The sequence below is a fragment of the Oratosquilla oratoria genome, chromosome 1, assembly GCF_046742065.1.
Source record: "Oratosquilla oratoria isolate Oo_2021 chromosome 1, ASM4674206v1, whole genome shotgun sequence".
NCBI lineage: Eukaryota > Metazoa > Arthropoda > Malacostraca > Stomatopoda > Squillidae > Oratosquilla > Oratosquilla oratoria.
The window spans coordinates 91,090,828-91,110,827 of NC_134777.1; the positions used below are offsets into that span (position 1 = coordinate 91,090,828).

Sequence of the window (20,000 nt, forward strand, 5' to 3'; positions counted from 1 at the left end):
CTCTCTCTCTCTCTCTCTCTCTCTCTCTCTCTCTCTCTCTTTCTCTCTCTATATATAATGTATTTATCCAAGGCGAGAACGTGCGTGTTCATGCAATGCTTTCTGAATGCAGTGTGGGGGCGTGGCCAGAGAAGGAATGGAGTGGCAATGTCGCTTTCTTTCGCTCATATGCCATATCCACGACTCGAGGAAACGAAATCTTTGTATAGAAAACATTGCTTTGATTTTTACCTCAGTGGTGGTGTGTGACAAAAAAATTATGATATAATTATATGTGGCAACATTATAAAATTATAAAATAGAATTTAAGATGAAATAAAATTATAAAATAATTATATGTGGCAACACAGAGAGAATCCCCGTGCTCCGCCTTAACGGCCAGTTCTCGATGCAGCGAGTATAGGTAGTTTGGCAGAGGGCTCAAATAGTTTCTGCCTAAGAATTCACAACGTGCTCACAAGAACTCATCCATCAGATTATTACAATGGATAGATGAATAAATAAATGAATGAATAATTAAAAATAAGTAAACAAGATGAGATATAATGATTAAGAAAAAAGTTGCCCCAGACAAAGAGAAAATGAAATATCCTCAACTTAACTCGGATTCACATGTGCATGGAGGCTTGTGTTTTTATTTCTATCATTTTGAGGAAGCACTTGAAATGTCCAGAAAAAACACTTTGGCTATCATACTTGTGAAATCATTACAATGTAGCCTACCTATTATTATAAGTGATATATTGTTGGGTGTTATTACAATTTATCGTTATTGTAGTTATCCTTTTCATTAGCGTAATTTGCGAGCTCAAGGACTTTTCATCATCATCATCATCATCATCATCGTCGTCGTCGTCGTCGTCGTCGTCGTCGTCGTCATCACCATCATCATCATCATCATCATCATCATCATCATCATCATCATCATCATCATCATCATCATCATCATCATCATCATCATCATCATCATCATCATCATCATCATCATCATCATCATCATCATCATCATCATCATCATCATCATCATCATCATCATCATCATCATCATCATCATCATCATCATCATCATCATCATCATCATCATCATCATCATCATCATCACCGTCAGTCAGTCAATCCATCCATCCATCCATCCATCCATCCATCATCCGTCATCTTCATAGAGTAGGGAGAGCAGCAACAAATGCACTCTGACGTCACCGCACTTCCGGACGTCGACATGACGTCACGGCCTGTTCCACGACAGAATTGATCGAGTCGCCTTTGTTTCCTCAGGTTCCGAGGTTCAAGTGATCGGCAAAGGAGCAGAAGGGCACCTAGAGTTCAGCCAGAACACAGTCAGCCTCAGCTACTTACGACTGGACGTGACATCAAAGAATGACAATGTCACGTTTCGTGTGCACAACAGCGATAGAATAACATTTAGAATTGACTTGGTTGAAGAAGAAGATGGAACCAGGGTTGACATTCATTATTATGACATATACAAAAGATGGGTATTATATACTGAAAAAGTGAATAGGCTTGAGAGACCGAGGACCCATCTTAAACTGTCATACCCAAACTACTCTATCATTCTTGTCGTTAATAAAAGAACACAAGAAACACTATATCGGTATACAGGAATCCAGACTAACAACCTAGGAGTCTATGTCTCATCCACCTCAAGCAAACTCTTACTGTTGTCGCAATGTGAACGGAACGGAGGTAAGTGATGGCAGTTATGTTTTACTACTTTTGTGACAAACGCGAATGCGCGCGAGCACACACACGCACACGCACGCACACACAGACACACAGACACAGACACACACACTCACACACACACACACACACACACACACACACACACACACACACACACACACACACACACACACACACACACACACACACACACACACACACACACACACACACACACACACACACACACACACACACACACACACACACACACACACTTCAACGAATGGACGGCTTAGAAGACGTTCTGAAGAAAATTGAAGTTTGTGGATCCCAACGCAAAGAGAAGTGCCTATTGTTTTTACAGGGTGGGGGGGGAAATTGCTCGTGGAGTAGTAGGAAAGTAGGGAAAGAGGAAAGGGGGAGGGATTACTGAGGGAAATGGAAGGAAATGAGGAAGGAGTAGACTTGGCCCAGGCAGACAGGCGAAAGGTAAACAAAAGGCCTCCCGACGACGACGAAATGTCTAATAAAAATGTAAAGATTAGAAGTATAGATAAGAGCAATACAGTAGAAAGTGATGAGAATATTTTCAAGGGATTTAAAGAGGGTGGGGGGGGGACACAAACCCCCCCCGACTGACAAGACTAGAGGAGAAGGTTGATAAGGTGATCGAGGACTTGGAGAGTAGGTTAGGTCATATGAACACCATTTTACAAAGGGTTGAAAGATTGGAAGAACTGGAAAAGGCGAATAAAAACTTAACTGATGAAATAGAAGACCTAAAAAGACAGTTAAGAGAAGTAAAGGTGGAGAATGAGGAATTGAAGAAGAATAGTAAAGAAAACAGAGAGACAATAGCTAAAGAAACTAAGAATTGGAAAACAACCCAAGAAGGAAATAAGGTTTCATTCACTGACATAGTCAAACAGCAATTGAAAGAACATACTGAAGACTCAGTTATTAAAGTGATGAGACGAAAGGAGAATATAGTAAGAGATTTAGCAGACAAGAAGAAATGTATAATTATATTAGGAATGGAAGAGAAACACAACACAGATAGAACCACAAGAATCAAAGAGGAAAATGAAAAAGTAAGCCAATTACTAGAATCAGTTCAGGAAGATGAACCAGAAATTATGAAACAAATCGAAGAGAAATTTAGACTCGGAAAGTATAGCACAGACAAGACCAGACCAATTAAGATTAAATTCAAGTCACAAACAACTGCAGAGAATATCTTATCCAAAACAGGGAAACTAGCAACAAGTGAACAATATAAAAATATATGGATAAAAAGGGAAATGAATAAAGAGGAAAGAGAGGAAGAAAAGCAGAAAAGACTGGAAGCTAAGGCAAAAAACGAGAACAGAACGGAGTCAGAGAAAGAGAGATTCTATTGGAGAGTAGTGAACATGAAACTAAGGAAGTTCGACATACAAAAGAAAAACATAAGGGAAACAGAGAACACAATGGAAGTGGCAGAAAACTAAGAGTGTCTTACACAAATATAGATGGATTAATAACAGGATTGAATGAGCTGAATGATTATTTGAAGGAAAAAGAACCGGACATAATGGGAATTGTAGAAACAAAATTAAAAGGCCCACTACCACCCAACAGTGTAGGACATGATGCATACAATTATTGGATTAGAAACAGAGAGAAAAAGCAAGGGGGTGGAGTTATGTTCCTGACTAAGAAGGATATAAACGTGAAAGGTGTCATATATGGAAAGAATACAGTAGAGATGATTATGATAGAAGTGGAAGACAGAGATAAAAAGAGCAGAAAATTTGTGATCAATTATGTGCCTCCAAAAACAGCCTCATGGGAGGAGAGTGAACATAAAAGTATGTTAGAGGACACAAAGATAACATTAAATAAAATAATGGAAGATGGAGGAAGAATAGTTATGATGGGCGACTTTAATTGCAAAGAAATCTGCTGGGAAGAAATGACAGTAAAGGGTGGAGACGACTCATGGGGAAACGCTCTACTTGAGATGATTATTGACCATACAATGACACAATGGATACAGGAGAACACTAGGTATAGAAATGAAGAAGAACCATCGAGACTAGACTTATTAATTACATCTGAACCTAGAATAGTGGACAAGATTGAATATAAAACACCAATAGGTAAAAGTGACCACATATTGATTGAACTGGAACTTAATGAAGAAAAATATATGAAAAGAAATGAACAATATAGAAAAGGAAGAATGATGTATGAAAAAACAAACTTTGATAAAATAAGAGAATTCTTTCAACAAGAAAACTGGGAAGAAATATACAAAGAAGAAACATCAGTGGAAAAGAAATGGAATATTTTGACAAAAATTTACAAAAAAGGAGTGGAAAAGTATGTCCCAAGACAAAAACAAGAAAAAGAATATGTAAAATGCTGGTACAACAAAAGTTGTAGGGAGTTAAAAGACAAAAGAGACAAAGCCTGGACCAGATGGAAAAAAGACAGAAGACCTGAAAAATGGAAAATATATACTTGTTATAGAAATGAATATGTACAAACGTGCAGAGAGGAAAAGAGAAAATATGAAAAAGATGTCATAGAAAAATGTAAAGATCAACCAAAACTATTCTACAGATTTGTAAACAATAAACTGAAAAACAAACAGGACTTGGAGAAATTAAGACAAGGGGGAGTTGAATACACTGAGGAAATGGAAATGGCGGAAATTATGAACAAACATTTTAAATCAGTGTTTACAAGGGAGAACATACAACCTGAAGAGATTGAGTGGAAAGAGAAAGTCCCCCCTATGGAAGAAATAGAAGTATCAAAGAATGAAATATTGATACACTTGAGTAATCTTGATGTCAGAAAATCGCATGGACCAGATGAAATAGCAAACTGGATTCTGAAAGAATGCAGGAATGAACTGGCAGACAAAATACATAGCATAATAAGCAGTTCCTTGAAAGAAGGAAAAGTTCCAGAAGATTGGAAAAAAGCAAATATAGTACCTATATATAAAGGAGGAAATAAAGAAGAACCTACCAACTATAGACCAGTCTCTCTAACAAGTACAAAAGCAAAAATTTGTGAAAGAATTATCAAAAATAGATGGGTAAAATACTTGGAAAAAAACAACGTACTAAATCCAAGGCAATTTGGATTCAGACAAGGACGATCATGCGTCACCAATTTAATATGTTTCTATTCAAGGCTAATAGATATAATACAAGAAAGAGATGGATGGGCTGCTTGTGCATTTCTAGACCTAAAAAAAGCTTTTGACAAAGTACCACATAAGAAGTTGCTTAAGAAACTAGAATCTGAAGGAGGAATACAAGGTAAATTACTAAATTGGATGGAAGACTTTTTGCAAGAAAGAAAAATGAGAGTAGTGATAAGAAACCAGCACTCAAAATGGAATGAAGTAATAAGCGGTGTCCCGCAGGGAACAGTTCTGGCCCCAATAATGTTTGCTATATATATTAATGATATGGATGAAGGAATTGAAAGCTATATGAGCTTCTTTGCAGACGATGCAAAACTACTGAAAAGAGTGAAAACTGAAGAAGATTGTGAATCACTACAGAGAGATCTAAATAAAGTACAGGAATGGAGTAGGAAGTGGGAGATGGAGTTCAATACAAAAAAGTGTAGTATAATGGAATTTGGAAAAAGCAAAAACAGAATAACAGGATCATATAATTTGGGAGAAGAAGGAATAAAAAAAGTAGAAAATGAGAAGGACCTGGGAGTCATTGTTATGAATAACATGTCACTTGAGAAACATATAAATAAGATTTTTGGAGAAACTTATAATTTAATAAGAACAATCAAAGTGGCATTTACATACCTGGATGAAGAAATGGTGAGGAAAATCCTAATCACCCTGATAAGACCAAGATTGGAATATGCAGCAACGATATGGTCACCAAGTACAAAAAAATGTATAAAAAAACTTGAAAGAATACAAAGAGCAATTACAAAACTGGCACCAACACTCTCAAAACTATCATATGAAGAGAGACTACAAAAACTTGAACTACAGACACTAGTGCAAAGAAGAGAGAGAGGAAATTTGATAGCTATTTACAGAATCATGAAAGGCATAGAAATTACTGATAGAGAGAATCTGATAAAATGGGATGACAGAAATACAAGAGGACACGGAAAGAAAATAAAAAAAGACAGCTATAGAAGAGATTTGAAAAAGAACAGCTTTCCTCACAGAGTAATAGACAGTTGGAACAAGTTAGATGAGAAAGTGGTGTGTGCAAAAACAATACATGAATTTAAATATTGTTTAGATAAAATGAGAAATGAAGACGGGACCCCACGAGCATAGCTCCCCTTCCCGTAAAATACAACTAGGTAAATACAACTAGGTAAATACACACACACACACACACACACACACACACACACACACACACACACACACACACACACACACACACACACACTTCAGCGAATGGACGGCTTGGATGACGTTCTGAAGAAAACTGAAGTCTGTGGATTCCAACGCAAAGAGAAGTGCCTAGTGTTTTTGCAGGGTGGGGGGGAAATTGCTCGTGGAGTAGTGGGAAAGTAGGGAAAGAGGAAAAGGGGAGGGATTACTGAGGGAAATGGAAGGAAATGAGGAGGGAGTAGACTTGGCCCAGCCAGACAAGCGGAAGGTAAACAAACGACTGAGTGAGGATGACATGTCTAATAAAAATGTAAAGATTAGAAGTATAGAGAGGAGCAATACAGAAGAAAGTGACGAGAATATGTTCCAGGGATTTAAAGAGGGTGGGGGGGACACAACCCCCCCCCCCCCCGACTGATAAGACTAGAGGAGAGAGTTGATAAGGTGATCGAGGAGTTGGAGCGTAAGTTAGGTAACGTAGACTCCATTTTCCAAAGAATTGAAAGGTTGGAACAACTAGAGAAGGCTAACAGAAACTTAACTGAAGAAATAGAGGACCTAAAAAGACAGTTAGGAAATGTAAAGGAGGAGAATGAGAAATTGAAGAAGAATAGTAATGAAAACAGAGAGAAAATAGCTACAGAAGCTAAAAATTGGAGAATAACTCAAGAAGGGAATAAGGTTTCATTCACTGACATAGTCAAACAGCAATTGAAAGAACATAATGAAGACTCAGTTATTAAAGTGATGAGACAGAAGGAGAATATAGTAAGAGAATTAGCTGACAAAAAGAAATGTATAATTATATTAGGAATGGAAGAGAAACATAACCCAGATAGAACCGCAAGAATCAAGGAGGAAAATGAAAGAGTAAGCAGTTTATTAAAATTAGTCCAGGAAGATGAACCAGAAATTATAAAGGAAATTGAGGAAAAATTCAGACTCGGAAAATATAGTACAGATAAGACCAGACCAATTAAGATTAAATTCAGGTCACAAACAACAGCAGAGAAAATTCTATCCAAGACAGGGAAACTAGCAACAAATGATCAATATAAAAAGGTATGGATAAAAAGAGAAATGAATAAGGAGGAAAGAGAGGCAGAAAAGCAGAAAAGAATTGAAGCTAAGGCAAAAAACGAGAACAGAACGGAGTCAGAGAAAGAGAGATTCTATTGGAGAGTAGTGAACATGAAAATAAAGCAGTTCGACATACTAAAGAAAAACATAAGGGAAACAGAGAATACAATGGAAGTGGCAGAAAACTAAGAGTGTCTTACACAAATATAGATGGATTGATAACAGGATTGAATGAACTGAATGATTATTTGAAAGAAAAAGAACCGGACATAATGGGAATTGTAGAAACAAAATTAAAAGGCCCACTACCACCCAACAGTGTAGGACATGATACATACAATTATTGGATTAGAAACAGGGAGAAAAAACAAGGGGGTGGAGTTATGTTCCTGACTAAGAAGGATATAAACGTGAAAGGTGTCATATATGGAAAGAATACAGTAGAGATGATTATGATAGAAGTGGAAGACCGAGATAAAAAGAGCAGAAAATTTGTGATCAATTATGTGCCTCCGAAAACAGCCTCATGGGAGGAGAGTGAACATAAAAGTATGTTAGAGGACACAAAGATAGCATTAACTAAAATAATGGAAGACGGAGGAAGAATAGTTATGATGGGCGACTTTAATTGCAAAGAAATCTGCTGGGAAGAAATGACAGTAAAGAGTGGTGATGACTCATGGGGAAATGCTCTACTTGAGATGATTACTGACCATTCAATGACACAATGGATACAAGAGAACACTAGGTATAGAAATGAAGAAGAACCATCGAGGCTAGACTTAATAATTACATCTGAACCTAGAATAGTGGACAAGATTGAATATAAAACACCAATAGGTAAAAGTGACCACATATTGATTGAACTGGAACTTAATGAAGAAAAATATATGAAAAGAAATGAACAATATAGAAAAGGAAGAATGATGTATGAAAAAACAAACTTTGATAAAGTAAGAGAATTCTTCCAACAAGAAAACTGGGAAGAAATATACAAAGATGAAACAACAATGGAAGAGAAATGGAATATTTTGACAAAAATTTACAAAAAAGGAGTGGAAAAGTATGTCCCAAGAAAAAGAATATGTAAAATGCTGGTACAACAAAAGTTGTAGGGAGTTAAAGGACAAAAGAGACAAAGACTGGAACAGATGGAAAAAAGACAGAAGACCTGAAAAATGGAAAATATATACTGGTTATAGAAATGAATATGTACAAAAGTGCAGAGAGGAAAAAAGAAAATATGAAAAAGATGTTATAGAAAAGTGTAAAGATCAACCAAAACTATTCTACAGATTTGTAAACAATAAACTGAAAAACAAACAAGACTTAGAGAAATTAAGACAAGGAGGAGTTGAATACACTGAGGAAATGGAAATGGCAGAAATTATGAACAAACATTTTAAATCAGTGTTTACAAGGGAAAATATACAACCTGAAGAGATTGAGTGGAAGGAAAAAGTCCCCCCTATGGAAGAAATAGAAGTAACAAAGAATGAAATATTGACACACTTGGGTAATTTTGATGTCAGAAAATCGCATGGGCCAGATGAAATAGCAAACTGGATTCTGAAAGAATGCAGGAATGAACTGGCAGACAAAATACATAGCATAATAAGCAGTTCCTTAAAAGAAGGAAAAGTTCCAGAAGATTGGAAAAAAGCAAATATAGTACCTATATATAAAGGAGGAAATAAAGAAGAACCTACCAACTATAGACCAGTCTCTCTAACAAGTACAATAGCAAAAATATGTGAAAGAATTATCAAAAGTAGATGGGTAAAATACTTGGAAAAAAACAACGTACTAAATCCAAGGCAATTTGGATTCAGACAAGGACGATCATGCGTCACCAATTTAATATGTTTCTATTCAAGACTAATAGATATAATACAAGAAAGAGATGGATGGGCTGATTGTGCATTTCTAGACCTAAAAAAAGCTTTTGACAAAGTACCACATAAGAAGTTGCTTAAGAAATTAGAATATGAAGGAGGAATACAAGGTAAATTGCTAAATTGGATGGAAGACTTTTTGCAAGAAAGAAAAATGAGAGTAGTGATAAGAGATCAGCACTCAAAATGGAATGAAGTAATAAGCGGTGTCCCGCAGGGAACAGTTCTGGCCCCAATAATGTTTGCTATATATATTAATGATATGGATGAAGGAATTGAAAGCTATATGAGCTTCTTTGCAGATGATGCAAAATTACTGAAAAGAGTGAAAACTGAAGAAGATTGTGAATCACTACAGAGAGATCTAAATAAAGTACAAGAATGGAGTAGGAAGTGGGAGATGGAGTTCAATACAAAAAAGTGTAGTATAATGGAATTTGGAAAAAGCAAAAACAGAATAACAGGATCATATAATTTGGGAGAAGAAGGAATAAAAAAAGTAGAAAATGAGAAGGACCTGGGAGTCATTGTTATGAATAATATGTCACCTGAGAAACATATAAATAAGATTTTTGGAGAAACTTATAATTTAATAAGAACAATCAAAGTGGCATTTACATACCTGGATGAAGAAATGGTGAGGAAAATCCTAATCACCCTGATAAGACCAAGATTGGAATATGCAGCAACGATATGGTCACCAAGTACAAAAAAATGTATAAAAAAACTTGAAAGAATACAAAGAGCAATTACAAAACTGGCACCAACACTCTCAAAACTATCATATGAAGAGAGACTACAAAAACTTAAACTACAGACACTAGAGCAAAGAAGAGAGAGAGGAGATTTGATAGCTATTTACAGAATCATGAAAGGCATAGAAATTACTGATAGAGAGAATCTGATAAAATGGGATGACAGAAATACAAGAGGACACGGAAAGAAAATAAAAAAAGACAGCTATAGAAGAGATTTTAAAAAGAACAGCTTTCCTCACAGAGCAATAGGCAGTTGGAACAAGTTAGATGAGAAAGTGGTGTGTGCAAAAACAATACATGAATTTAAAAATAGTTTAGATAAAATGAGATATGAAGACGGGACCCCACGAGCATAGCTCCCCTTCCCGTAAAATACAACTAGGTAAACTAGGTAAATACACACACACACACACACACACACACACACACACACACACACACACACACACACACACACACACATATATATATATATATATATATATATATATATATATATATATATATATACATGATTTCAAGAAATCTACAGCGACAATGGCGTTGTTGAGTTTATGTTGGAGCTTTAATTTCTCTCGTGCAACAAGTTTCTGTGGTGGTTCCAAATAGCTGAGAAGGTGTCCAAAAGACATTAGGTGCGGTTTTCTCTTTTTTAATTCTCCTATACGTATTACGACCTTACTCGGTCATCCTCAAATTGAAAGAAATAGCTAGGAACATCTTCTTGAAACCAAATGTCCAATTGTCCGAGAGGAATAAAATGCAATATATTTCGGTTCCCAACTTTAGGAAAACCATCTCCTTATTGACACTACCAAGTCTATTCAACTTATGTTCTTGGGAAAGGTGGGGTGAAAATGGCAAGGATTTCCAATTCTAATATAGGAAAAATTGTCAAGATCAAGAATAGAAAGGGACTGCTCCAAAACGTCCTCAGTACCATCTATCGCATTCCTTGCAGCAGGTGCACCTCTTCGTACTACGGGGAGTCAGGTCGAGGCGTTGAGAAACTCCTAGCCGAGCACAGAAGGGACTTAAAATCACGCAGGATGTCTAGCTTACTCGTTCAGCACGCTGATAGATCTGGACATTTGCCCCACTGGGATGGGGTCGGGGTCCTACATACGGGATATAAAAAAAAAAAAAAAAAAAAAGGGATATGAGAAAAACGGTTGAAGCTGCCTATATTAACTCTAATGAAAATAACAATGACAGGGAAAAGAGCAGCAAACAAATTGATAATAAATGCAATTGGAAAACATATACGGTTTACGTAGGAGAAACACAAAAGAAACTAGCCACTAGAGTACAAGAACACCAACGTGCAGTTAGGCGAGAAGATCCGAAATCGGTCCTGTACAAACACACTACAGAACATCAACACATGATTGATTGGGATGGAGTGACAACTCTACATAAAGAAAATAACAAAAAGAAAAGACTATTCCTCGAAGCATGGGAAACTAAGAGCAACTGCATAAACAGGTGCATTGACCTCAACCCTATTTATTTAGGCACGAGAAGTAACACAGGCTAATTCCTCTGTTCTGTTTTCTTTTTTCCGTTGCTTCTTTTCGACCTGTCGTTTGTTCCCAGTTGGCTTTTTGCCGACTTCCTTTCTCGTAAGCGGTCTCCCAATGCACCTCTTCGACTCCCCCCTTCCCGTGACTTTTGTCCTCCTTTACAGTTGTAGTTTGCTTCCCTTTTTTCTACGGTCATCTTCTTTGCTTTTTATTTGTCTGCTTGTAATGTAGTCATTTGTTAATGAGCCCCTTTTTTTCCGCCTGTCCACCACTTACTACTTCGGCGGACATTTGGCCCACCTTCTTTCTTTTACGTCTTTGGATTAGGTTCTGTTTTTACTTTTGGGTTTCGTTTTGATGTTTTTTGTTTACTTGCTTTATGTTCACTACCATTTACTCTATGTATTTTTGTTTGGTTTTATTTGTTTGGTTGTAATTTAGTCGTTTACCCCTGTCTTTTCTCTGTGGACATTTGGTCCTTGTTGTATGTTCCGAGGTATTCACGTTAGTGTTACGCTAGAGGCTTTTTGCTACTCTTCTTTTTGTTCACATCCATGTATTTTATTTGTATTTTTGTAGTGTATTGTTGTTTTTAATTTAGTCGTTTGTTCCTGATTCTTCAGTGCGGACATTTGGTCCACTTCTATTTACTCTTTGTCCAGTTGTTGTTTACTATGTGTCACCTATGGTCACTTTTCCTCGCTTGTTTTATGTTCAAAATTGTAACTTTTTTATTTTGGTATTTAATTTGTATTGTAATGTAATTTTATTTCATTATTTACATTTTATTTTATTATTGTTATTTTATTTTATTATTGTAATAGATGCGTTGTACAATTGACTGAAAGGGTGAACCTTTCCCAGGTTTACCATTTCAGCGATTCATAAGGAGTTCACATTCTTGTAACCGTTATACCCCCCTGAAGACGATTCCTGGACGGGAATCGAAACGTCGGGCAAATAAACCCTTCAATTGAATCTGGTGTTTACTGTTTGACCAAGATATATATTATATATATACATACATACATATACCAAAGGCATTTCCCCCCTTACACGGGGGGGGTAGCCAAAAAGAAAAAAGCATAAAAACCACTCTTACCCATTCCATTTCCTATATATTCCACTCCCCTGCACCCTCCTCCTTCCTTCTTATCTTGGCACCTCCTGGATGACGGATCATCCCTGCATCCTGTCCATTGCCTTGGGTCAGAAGTAGTGTCGCAAGACACAGCACATCCACAGCAAGGCCGCTTCATTAAATCGGCGACCCCCCCTCTCCGTCCCCTCATGCATAAAAGGAGAAGACGGGGAGAAATCCCTTCGGGCTGCGTCAAATTTTTTCTCATACCTACTTCCTCACCCCCCATCCTCCACCCACTCCCCCTCATGCATCACAGCATCATCTATACACAACCCTTCTCCATTCACCCCTATCTTCTGTCCTCTCCCGTCCTTCCTCCACAGACATTTCTCTCTTTTGTAATGCCCCTTTCACCCCATCCATCCATCTCATCCTAGGGCGCCCCCTCATGTTCACTCCTTTCTCCTATGCCTTCCACACTTCTTTTACTAAACTTTCTTCACTCATTCTTTCCATGTGTCCAAACCATCCCAGTACTCTTTCATTAACCCTATCTCTCAGCTCCCTTTCCACCCCTGTTCTCCTCCTCACCTCCTCATTTCTTACTGTATCTAGCTTAGTAACCCCTATCATGCTTCTCAGACACCTCATCTCAAACAAATTCAAACTCCTTCTCTCTTCCTCTCTCATGTTCCATGTTCCTGCCCCATACAGTGCTGTTGGCACAATCACTCCTTCATATAACGTCCTCTTAGCATCCATTCCCATATGTCTGTTTCTCATTACACCTTTTAATCCACCAAGGCATTTACTCGCTTCTCTCAATCTACATTCTACCTCCACCCCCACTCCTCCCTTTACTGCCATGTTCGCACCCAATTATCTAAAACTATTCACTTCCTCTCAGTCTCTCAGCCTGCTGTCACTCTCTCCCCTTGTACATCTCATCATCTTACTTTTGCCCACATTTATCTTCAACTTCCTTCTTTCACACACCTCAAACTCTGTCACTAATTTCCTCAATCCTTCCTTTGGTTCTGCTACAAGCGCAGTGTCGTCAACAAACAACGACTGGCTCACCTCCCACTTTTCTCCATTATCTTTAACCATCTCCAACCCCTGATCCACTACCCTTGGAATCACCTCTCGCACCACCCCATCCATGTAAAGATTGAACAGCCAGGGCGACATAGCACATCCCCGACGAAGTCCCACCTTTACCTCAAACCATTCACTCTCTCCATTTCTAATCCCAACACAAGCTCTATTACTCTCGTAAAAAATCTTGACTGCTCTTAACAGCTTTCCTCCTATACTATATATCAACAGTACCTCCCACAGTGCCTTCCTATCTACCTTGTCGTAAGCCTTTTCCAGATCCATAAAAGCCCAAAAAACATCCTTACCTTTTCCTATAGCTTTCTCACATATCTGTCTTACCACAAAGATCTGATCTACACAACCCCTACCTATCCTAAACCCACACTGTTCCTCACCAATTACTCCCTCTGTTCCTCTCCTAATCCTCTCAATCAAGATCCTCCCATAAGCCTTCCCAACTAACTCAACAAGCTTATCCCTCTGAAACTACTACACTCACACTTGTCCCCTTTTCCCTTGTAAAGCGGAACTATACAGGCACTCCTCCAGTCCTCCGGCACTCTACCCTCTCTTAAACAAACATTAGATAATCTCACCAGCCAGTCCACCATAACTGTACCTCCTTTCTTCAGACATTCTGCATGGAATCCATCCAACCCAGGTGCCTACGGACCAGAGCCACACATCATTTTGTCTGTGATAGAGGAAAACTTTGTTCATAGAGAAATGATGACACTTTTATACTACGACTGTCCCTCCGTTATGTTGTCACCCAACCCCTTGTTACTGTCCTGTACCATTTCTGTGAATATTCATTTCCTTTTTTCGCCTACCCTGTGGTGGGGGAAGAGAATGCTACCACCAAGTCTTTCCACTTGAGTCGTAAAAGGCGACAGAAAACGGAACGGAGGATGGGATTAGGAGTCTTGCTACGTGTAGCCTCAAAAGCGAACATTCCTAAAAAAGGTAAAGGCATAAGAGGGTATGGAAGTTTTCCAACCAGTACCCTAAGGTTTGGGTCTTTTAAATGTGCATGGAAGTGGTACAGATGAGAGTAAAAGGGAAGAGATAGGCAGTATGTTTGTGAGAAGAAAGATGGATGTGTTGGCTTTGAGTGAAACTAAAATGAAAGGGAAGGGTGAGTGTGAGTTTGGGAGTGTAGCTGGGAGGTACTAAGGAGTGATGAGTGGACCAGGGAGAGAAGGGGTAGCTATACTAGTAAGTGAAGAAATAAGTAAGTGTGTAGTGGAGTGGAAGGAGGTTTCATTAAGGTTGATGTGGATGAAGGTGAAGCTGGGAAAGGAGGTGTGGGTTTTTGTAAGTGCGTATGGGCCTGGTATTGAGAAGAGCGTAGAGGAAAGGGAGGCTTTTTGGGAAAATATAAATGAGTCCATAGAGGGACTAGGAAGACATGTCAATGTAGTTGTATTGGAAGACCTTAATGCTAGGGTAGGAAATGAACCAATAGACGTAGTGATTGGGAAGTTTGGAGTTCCAGGTAAAAATCGTGTTGGAGAATTAATGGAGGAGATGTGTCTTGAAAGATAGTTGATGATAGCAAATACAGTGTTTAGGAAGAAAGTCAAGCATAAGTACACATGGGAGAGGGTGGTGGATGGAGGGGTGGCAGATAGAGCGTTAATGGACTATTTAGTGGTGACCAGGAGTATGATAGGAACAGCTAAGGATGCACATGTCCTAAGGGGAGAGAGTGGGGGAATATCAGATCTTTTCCTGGTGGAAGGTAAATTGAGAGTGGAGAATAGGTGGAGGAAGAGGAAAAGGGCAGAAGGTAGGGAGGTACTTACAGTGAACTACTTAAATGAGAAAAAAAAAGGAGAATGAGTATAAGAAGAAGCTGAGAGAGGAGTGGGAGGGAGTAAAGGATAGAGTAGAACTAGGAGTGGAGGAAGAATGGAGATGGTTCAAGGAGGGAGTCATAAAGTGTGCAAAGATAGTGTGTGGGACAAGGAGGGCGGGAGGAAATAGAAGGAAGGGTAGTGAGTGGTGGGATGAGGAAACAAAGTAGGGTGTAGAAGAGAAGAAGCAGGGATTCATAGATTGGCTACAAATTAGGATGAGGGAATCGTATGAGAGGTACAAAGTAAAGAGAAGGGAAGTAAAGCATAAGATAAAGGAAGCAAAGAGGAGAGCAGGTGTAAAATGGGGTAAGAGTATGGCAGAAAACTTTGAAAGTAATAAAAAAATGTTTTGGAAGGAAATTAAAAGATGAAGAGGAGGCGAATCAAGTAGAGAAGAAAAAGTAAAAGGTGCAGATGAAGAGATGATAATGGAAAAGAAGACAGTGAGAGGAAGGTGGGCAGAGTATTTTAGGAAGCTGCTAAATGTGAAGGAGCATAGGGAGGGAAAGGTAATTGCAGTGGGAAGCGCTAAGAAAATGAGAGTGATGAATGAGGAAAATGAAGGAGAAATAGGGAAGGATGAAGTGAAAGCATCTGTTAAGATGATGAGAGTAGGGAAGGCACCTGGGTTGGATGGATATTATATATATATATATATATATATATATATATATATATATATATATATATATATATATATATATATATATATATATATATATATATATATATATATATATATATATATATATATATATATATATATATACCTAGTCTGGATGAATGTCATGCAGAATGTCTAAAAAAAGGAGGTACAGTGATGGTGGACTGGCTGGTGAGGTTATTTAATGTTTGCTGGAGAGAGGGTAGGGTGCCGTAGGATTGGAGGAGTGCCTGTATAGATCCTCTTTACAAGGGAAAATGGGACAAGTGTGAGTGTCGTAGTTTCAGAGGGATTAGCTTGTTAAGTGTAGTTTGGAAGGCTTATGGGAGGATCTTGATTGAGAGGATTAGGAGAGGAACAGAGGGAGTAATTGGCGAGGAATACTGTGAATTTAGGACAGGTAGAGGTTGCGTAGATCAGATTTTTGTGGTAAGACAGATATGTAAGAAAGCTATAGGAAAGGGGAAGGATGTTTTTTTGGCTTTTATGGATCTAGAAAAGGCTTATGACAGGGTAGACAGGAAGGCACTGTGGGAGGTTATGCAGATATGCGGGATAGGAGGAAAGCTTCCAGGAGTTGTCAAGAGTTTTTACGAGAGTAGTAGAGCATATGTTAGGATTAGAAATGGAGAGAGTGAATGGTTCGAGGTAAAGGTGGGACTTCGTCAAGGATGTGTTATGTCGCCCTGGCTGTTCAACTTATACATGGATGGGGTAGTGCGAGAGGTAAATGCAAGGGTGGTGGATCAGAGATTGGAGATGGTTAAAGAAAATGGAGAAAAGTGGGAGGTGAGCCAGCTGTTGTTTGCGAACGAGACTGCGCTTGTAGCAGGATCAGAGGAGGGATTGAGAAATTAGTGACAGAGTTTGGTAGTGTGTGAAAGAGGAAAGTTGAAGATAAATGTGGGTAAATTTTGTAAGGTGATGAGATGTATAAGGGGTGAAAGTGGCAGTAGACTGGAAGTGAGCATTAAGGGAGAGCGACTGGAGGAAGTGGATAGTTGTAGGTACTTGGTTGCGAATATGGCAGGAAAGGGTGGAGTGAAGGTAGAGATGGATGCTAAAAGGAGACTGTATGAAGGAGTAGTTGTGTCAACAGCACTGTATGGGACAGAAACTTGGAACATAAGAGAGGAAGAGAGAAGGAGCTTGAATGTGTTTGAGATGAGGTGTCTGAGAAGTATGATGGGGGTTACTAGGCTAGATAGGGTGAGAAATGAGGAGGTGAGGAGGAGAACAGGGGTGGTAAGGGAGTTGGGAGACAGAGTGGATGAAGGAGTACTGGGATGGTTTGGAAACATGGAAAGAATGAGTGAAGAAAGACTATTAAAAGATGTATGGTAGGTAGATGTGGAGGGAGTGAACATGAGGAGGCGCCCTAGGATGAGATGGATGGATGGGATGAAAGGGGCTTTGGGGAAGAAGGGAATGTCTGTTGAGGAAGGACGGGAGAGGACAGAAGACAGGGGTGAATGGAGAAGGGTTGTATATGGATGAAGTTGTAATGCATGAGATGGAATAGGTTGGGGGATGGGGGGTGAAGTAGTATGTGTGAGAAAAAATTGACGCAGCCCGAAGGGATTTCTCCCCGTCTTCTCCTTCTCTGCATGGGGGACGGAGAGGGAGGTCGCCGATTTAAGGAAGTGGCCTTGCTGTGGATGTGCTGTGTCTTGCGACACTGCCTCTGACCCAGGGCAGTGGACAAGATGCAGAGACGACCCGTCATCCAAGTGCCAAGATAAGAGGGAGGGTGGAAGGTGGAGGGGAGTCTGTGTATTTAGGGATGGAATGGGTGGGAATGGTTTTTATGCCTTTTCTTTTTTGCTACCTCCCTTGTAAGGGGGAAAAAGCCTTTTGTATATGCATGTATATGTATTATATATATGTATATATATGTATGTGTATATATATGTATATCCATATGTATATATACGTACATATGTACATATGTATATATATATGTATATCCATATATATATACATATATATATATATATATATATATATATATGTGTGTGTGTTTCTTAAGACAGATTGAACATTTTTAGAAGCTCCGCCATGGGATACGAACCCTGACCCGTGCGTCGAAAATCACGAGGGCAAGACGTTAGCGACCATGCTATCTGTGATGGTTCAAAAGGACTGTACTAGTCCCCGACCACGCTTCACGTAACATTGGAAGATCTAATCTCAATTTCATCTAATCCCGTATTAGATGATTTTCGACGCACTGGTCAGGGTTCGTATCCCATGGCGGAGCTTCTAAAAATGTTCAATCTGTCTTAAGAAACATACAACTTGTCGGAAGGCGCGCCTAATACGGGATTAGATGAAATTGAGATTAGATCTTCCAATGTTACGTGAAGCGTGGTCGGGGACTAGTACAGTCCTTTTGAACCATCACAGGTAGCATGGTCGCTAACGTCTTGCCCTCGTGATTTTCGACGCACGGGTCAGGGTTCGTATCCCATGGCGGAGCTTCTAAAAATGTTCAATCTGTCTTAAGAAACATACAACTTGTCGGAAGGCGCGCCTAATACGGGATTAGATGAAATTGAGATTAGATCTTCCAATGTTACGTGAAGCGTGGTCGGGGACTAGTACAGTCCTTTTGAACCATCACAGGTAGCATGGTCGCTAACGTCTTGCCCTCGTGATTTTCGACGCACGGGTCAGGGTTCGTATCCCATGGCGGAGCTTATAAAAAAAAAAAAAAAAAAAAAAAAAAAAAAAAATATATATATATATATATATATATATATATATATATATATATAATATATATATATATATATATATATCAAGGACTACTATTACACAGGACGTGCACACACAGATCCCTGGTACCCCTAGCGGAGGCCAGTCCAGTGTGCTACGAGCAGTGGAGGTGTAAGTTTGTGTCGCTGCGTCTTTCGCGCCTGGCTGGATTTAGAAGTCGATAGTGTTTGTTTACATAGGTTTTTGCTGATTTTGTTTGTTTGGTTGGTTCTTCATAGGTTCTTTCTTGCTGATTTTGTGTATTCAAAATGCCGAATAATTGTGGTGTTGTGAACTGTAACGGTAGTTATAACAAGGATAACAGGTGCCGAGTGTTTCGACTGCCAAAAGACATTTATGAAAGACAGAAGTGGCTTGATATGCTACCACCACGTAATAACTTTGTTGTTGATTCTGACAGATTTTTCATTTGTGAGTTTTCCATGAATGATTATTGTTTTGCTCTTGAATCATACCCCAAGTGTAGTTATGAACAGCTCAGAGACTTTTTGGTGCTGCCAAGCAAACGCAAGGTGTAATACATTACTTCATCTATCGACAAGGATCAGGTAATGAGGGAAACATTTGCAAAAGTGAAGACACTGCAGCAGAAGAATGTATTTATCTTGATAGATGAAGTATAGATTTGACCAACTGTTGCATTTTTCTGGTGGGGTTCTGAGTGGCATGGCAGTGAACAAGCCAGACTGCAAGGCCACTTCTATGCTATGTATTATGATAAAGTCGCTGCACAGAGGACCTAGTATTATGATTTCTGTGACACCCGTCCACAAGCTCACAGCAGCATACCAGCTTGAGCGTGTGAAGGAGGCGGCAGCTGCTGTTGAGAGGGCAGGTGGGCGTGTCATCGGGTCTATCACAGACAACCACAAGATAAACCAGCAGTACTGTAAGCTGTTTGATTTTCCGGGTGATTGCCGTGCCACAGCCAAGCATCCTCTTGATAAAGATCGTGTCTGGTTTCTCCTTTTTGATACAGTGCATCTTCTGAAGTGCATCCGCAACAACTGGATCAGTGAGAAGTGCCAGAAGATCAGTCTTGACAATAAAACAACAGCATCATTTGCTGACGTCAAGGAACTGTACGAGTCAGAGAAAGGTAGTATTCTGAAGACTACTCCCCTCACTAAATTTGCTGTCAACCCCTCACGACTTCAACTACAAGATGTGCAGCATGTCTTG

At 39.0% G+C, this 20,000-nt stretch overlaps 1 protein-coding gene across 2 annotated transcripts in view; it reads left to right on the forward strand.

The window, feature by feature from the left end:
- LOC143021150 (uncharacterized) overlaps nucleotides 1-20,000 on the forward strand; it is a 40,423-nt gene that overhangs the window by 3,485 nt on the left and 16,938 nt on the right. For both annotated transcript variants that reach the window (XM_076178536.1, XM_076178462.1), the window contains exon 3: nucleotides 1,276-1,707. In XM_076178536.1, coding sequence (XP_076034651.1) covers nucleotides 1,276-1,707 — 432 coding nt within the window. The remainder of the gene's footprint in view (nucleotides 1-1,275; nucleotides 1,708-20,000) is intronic.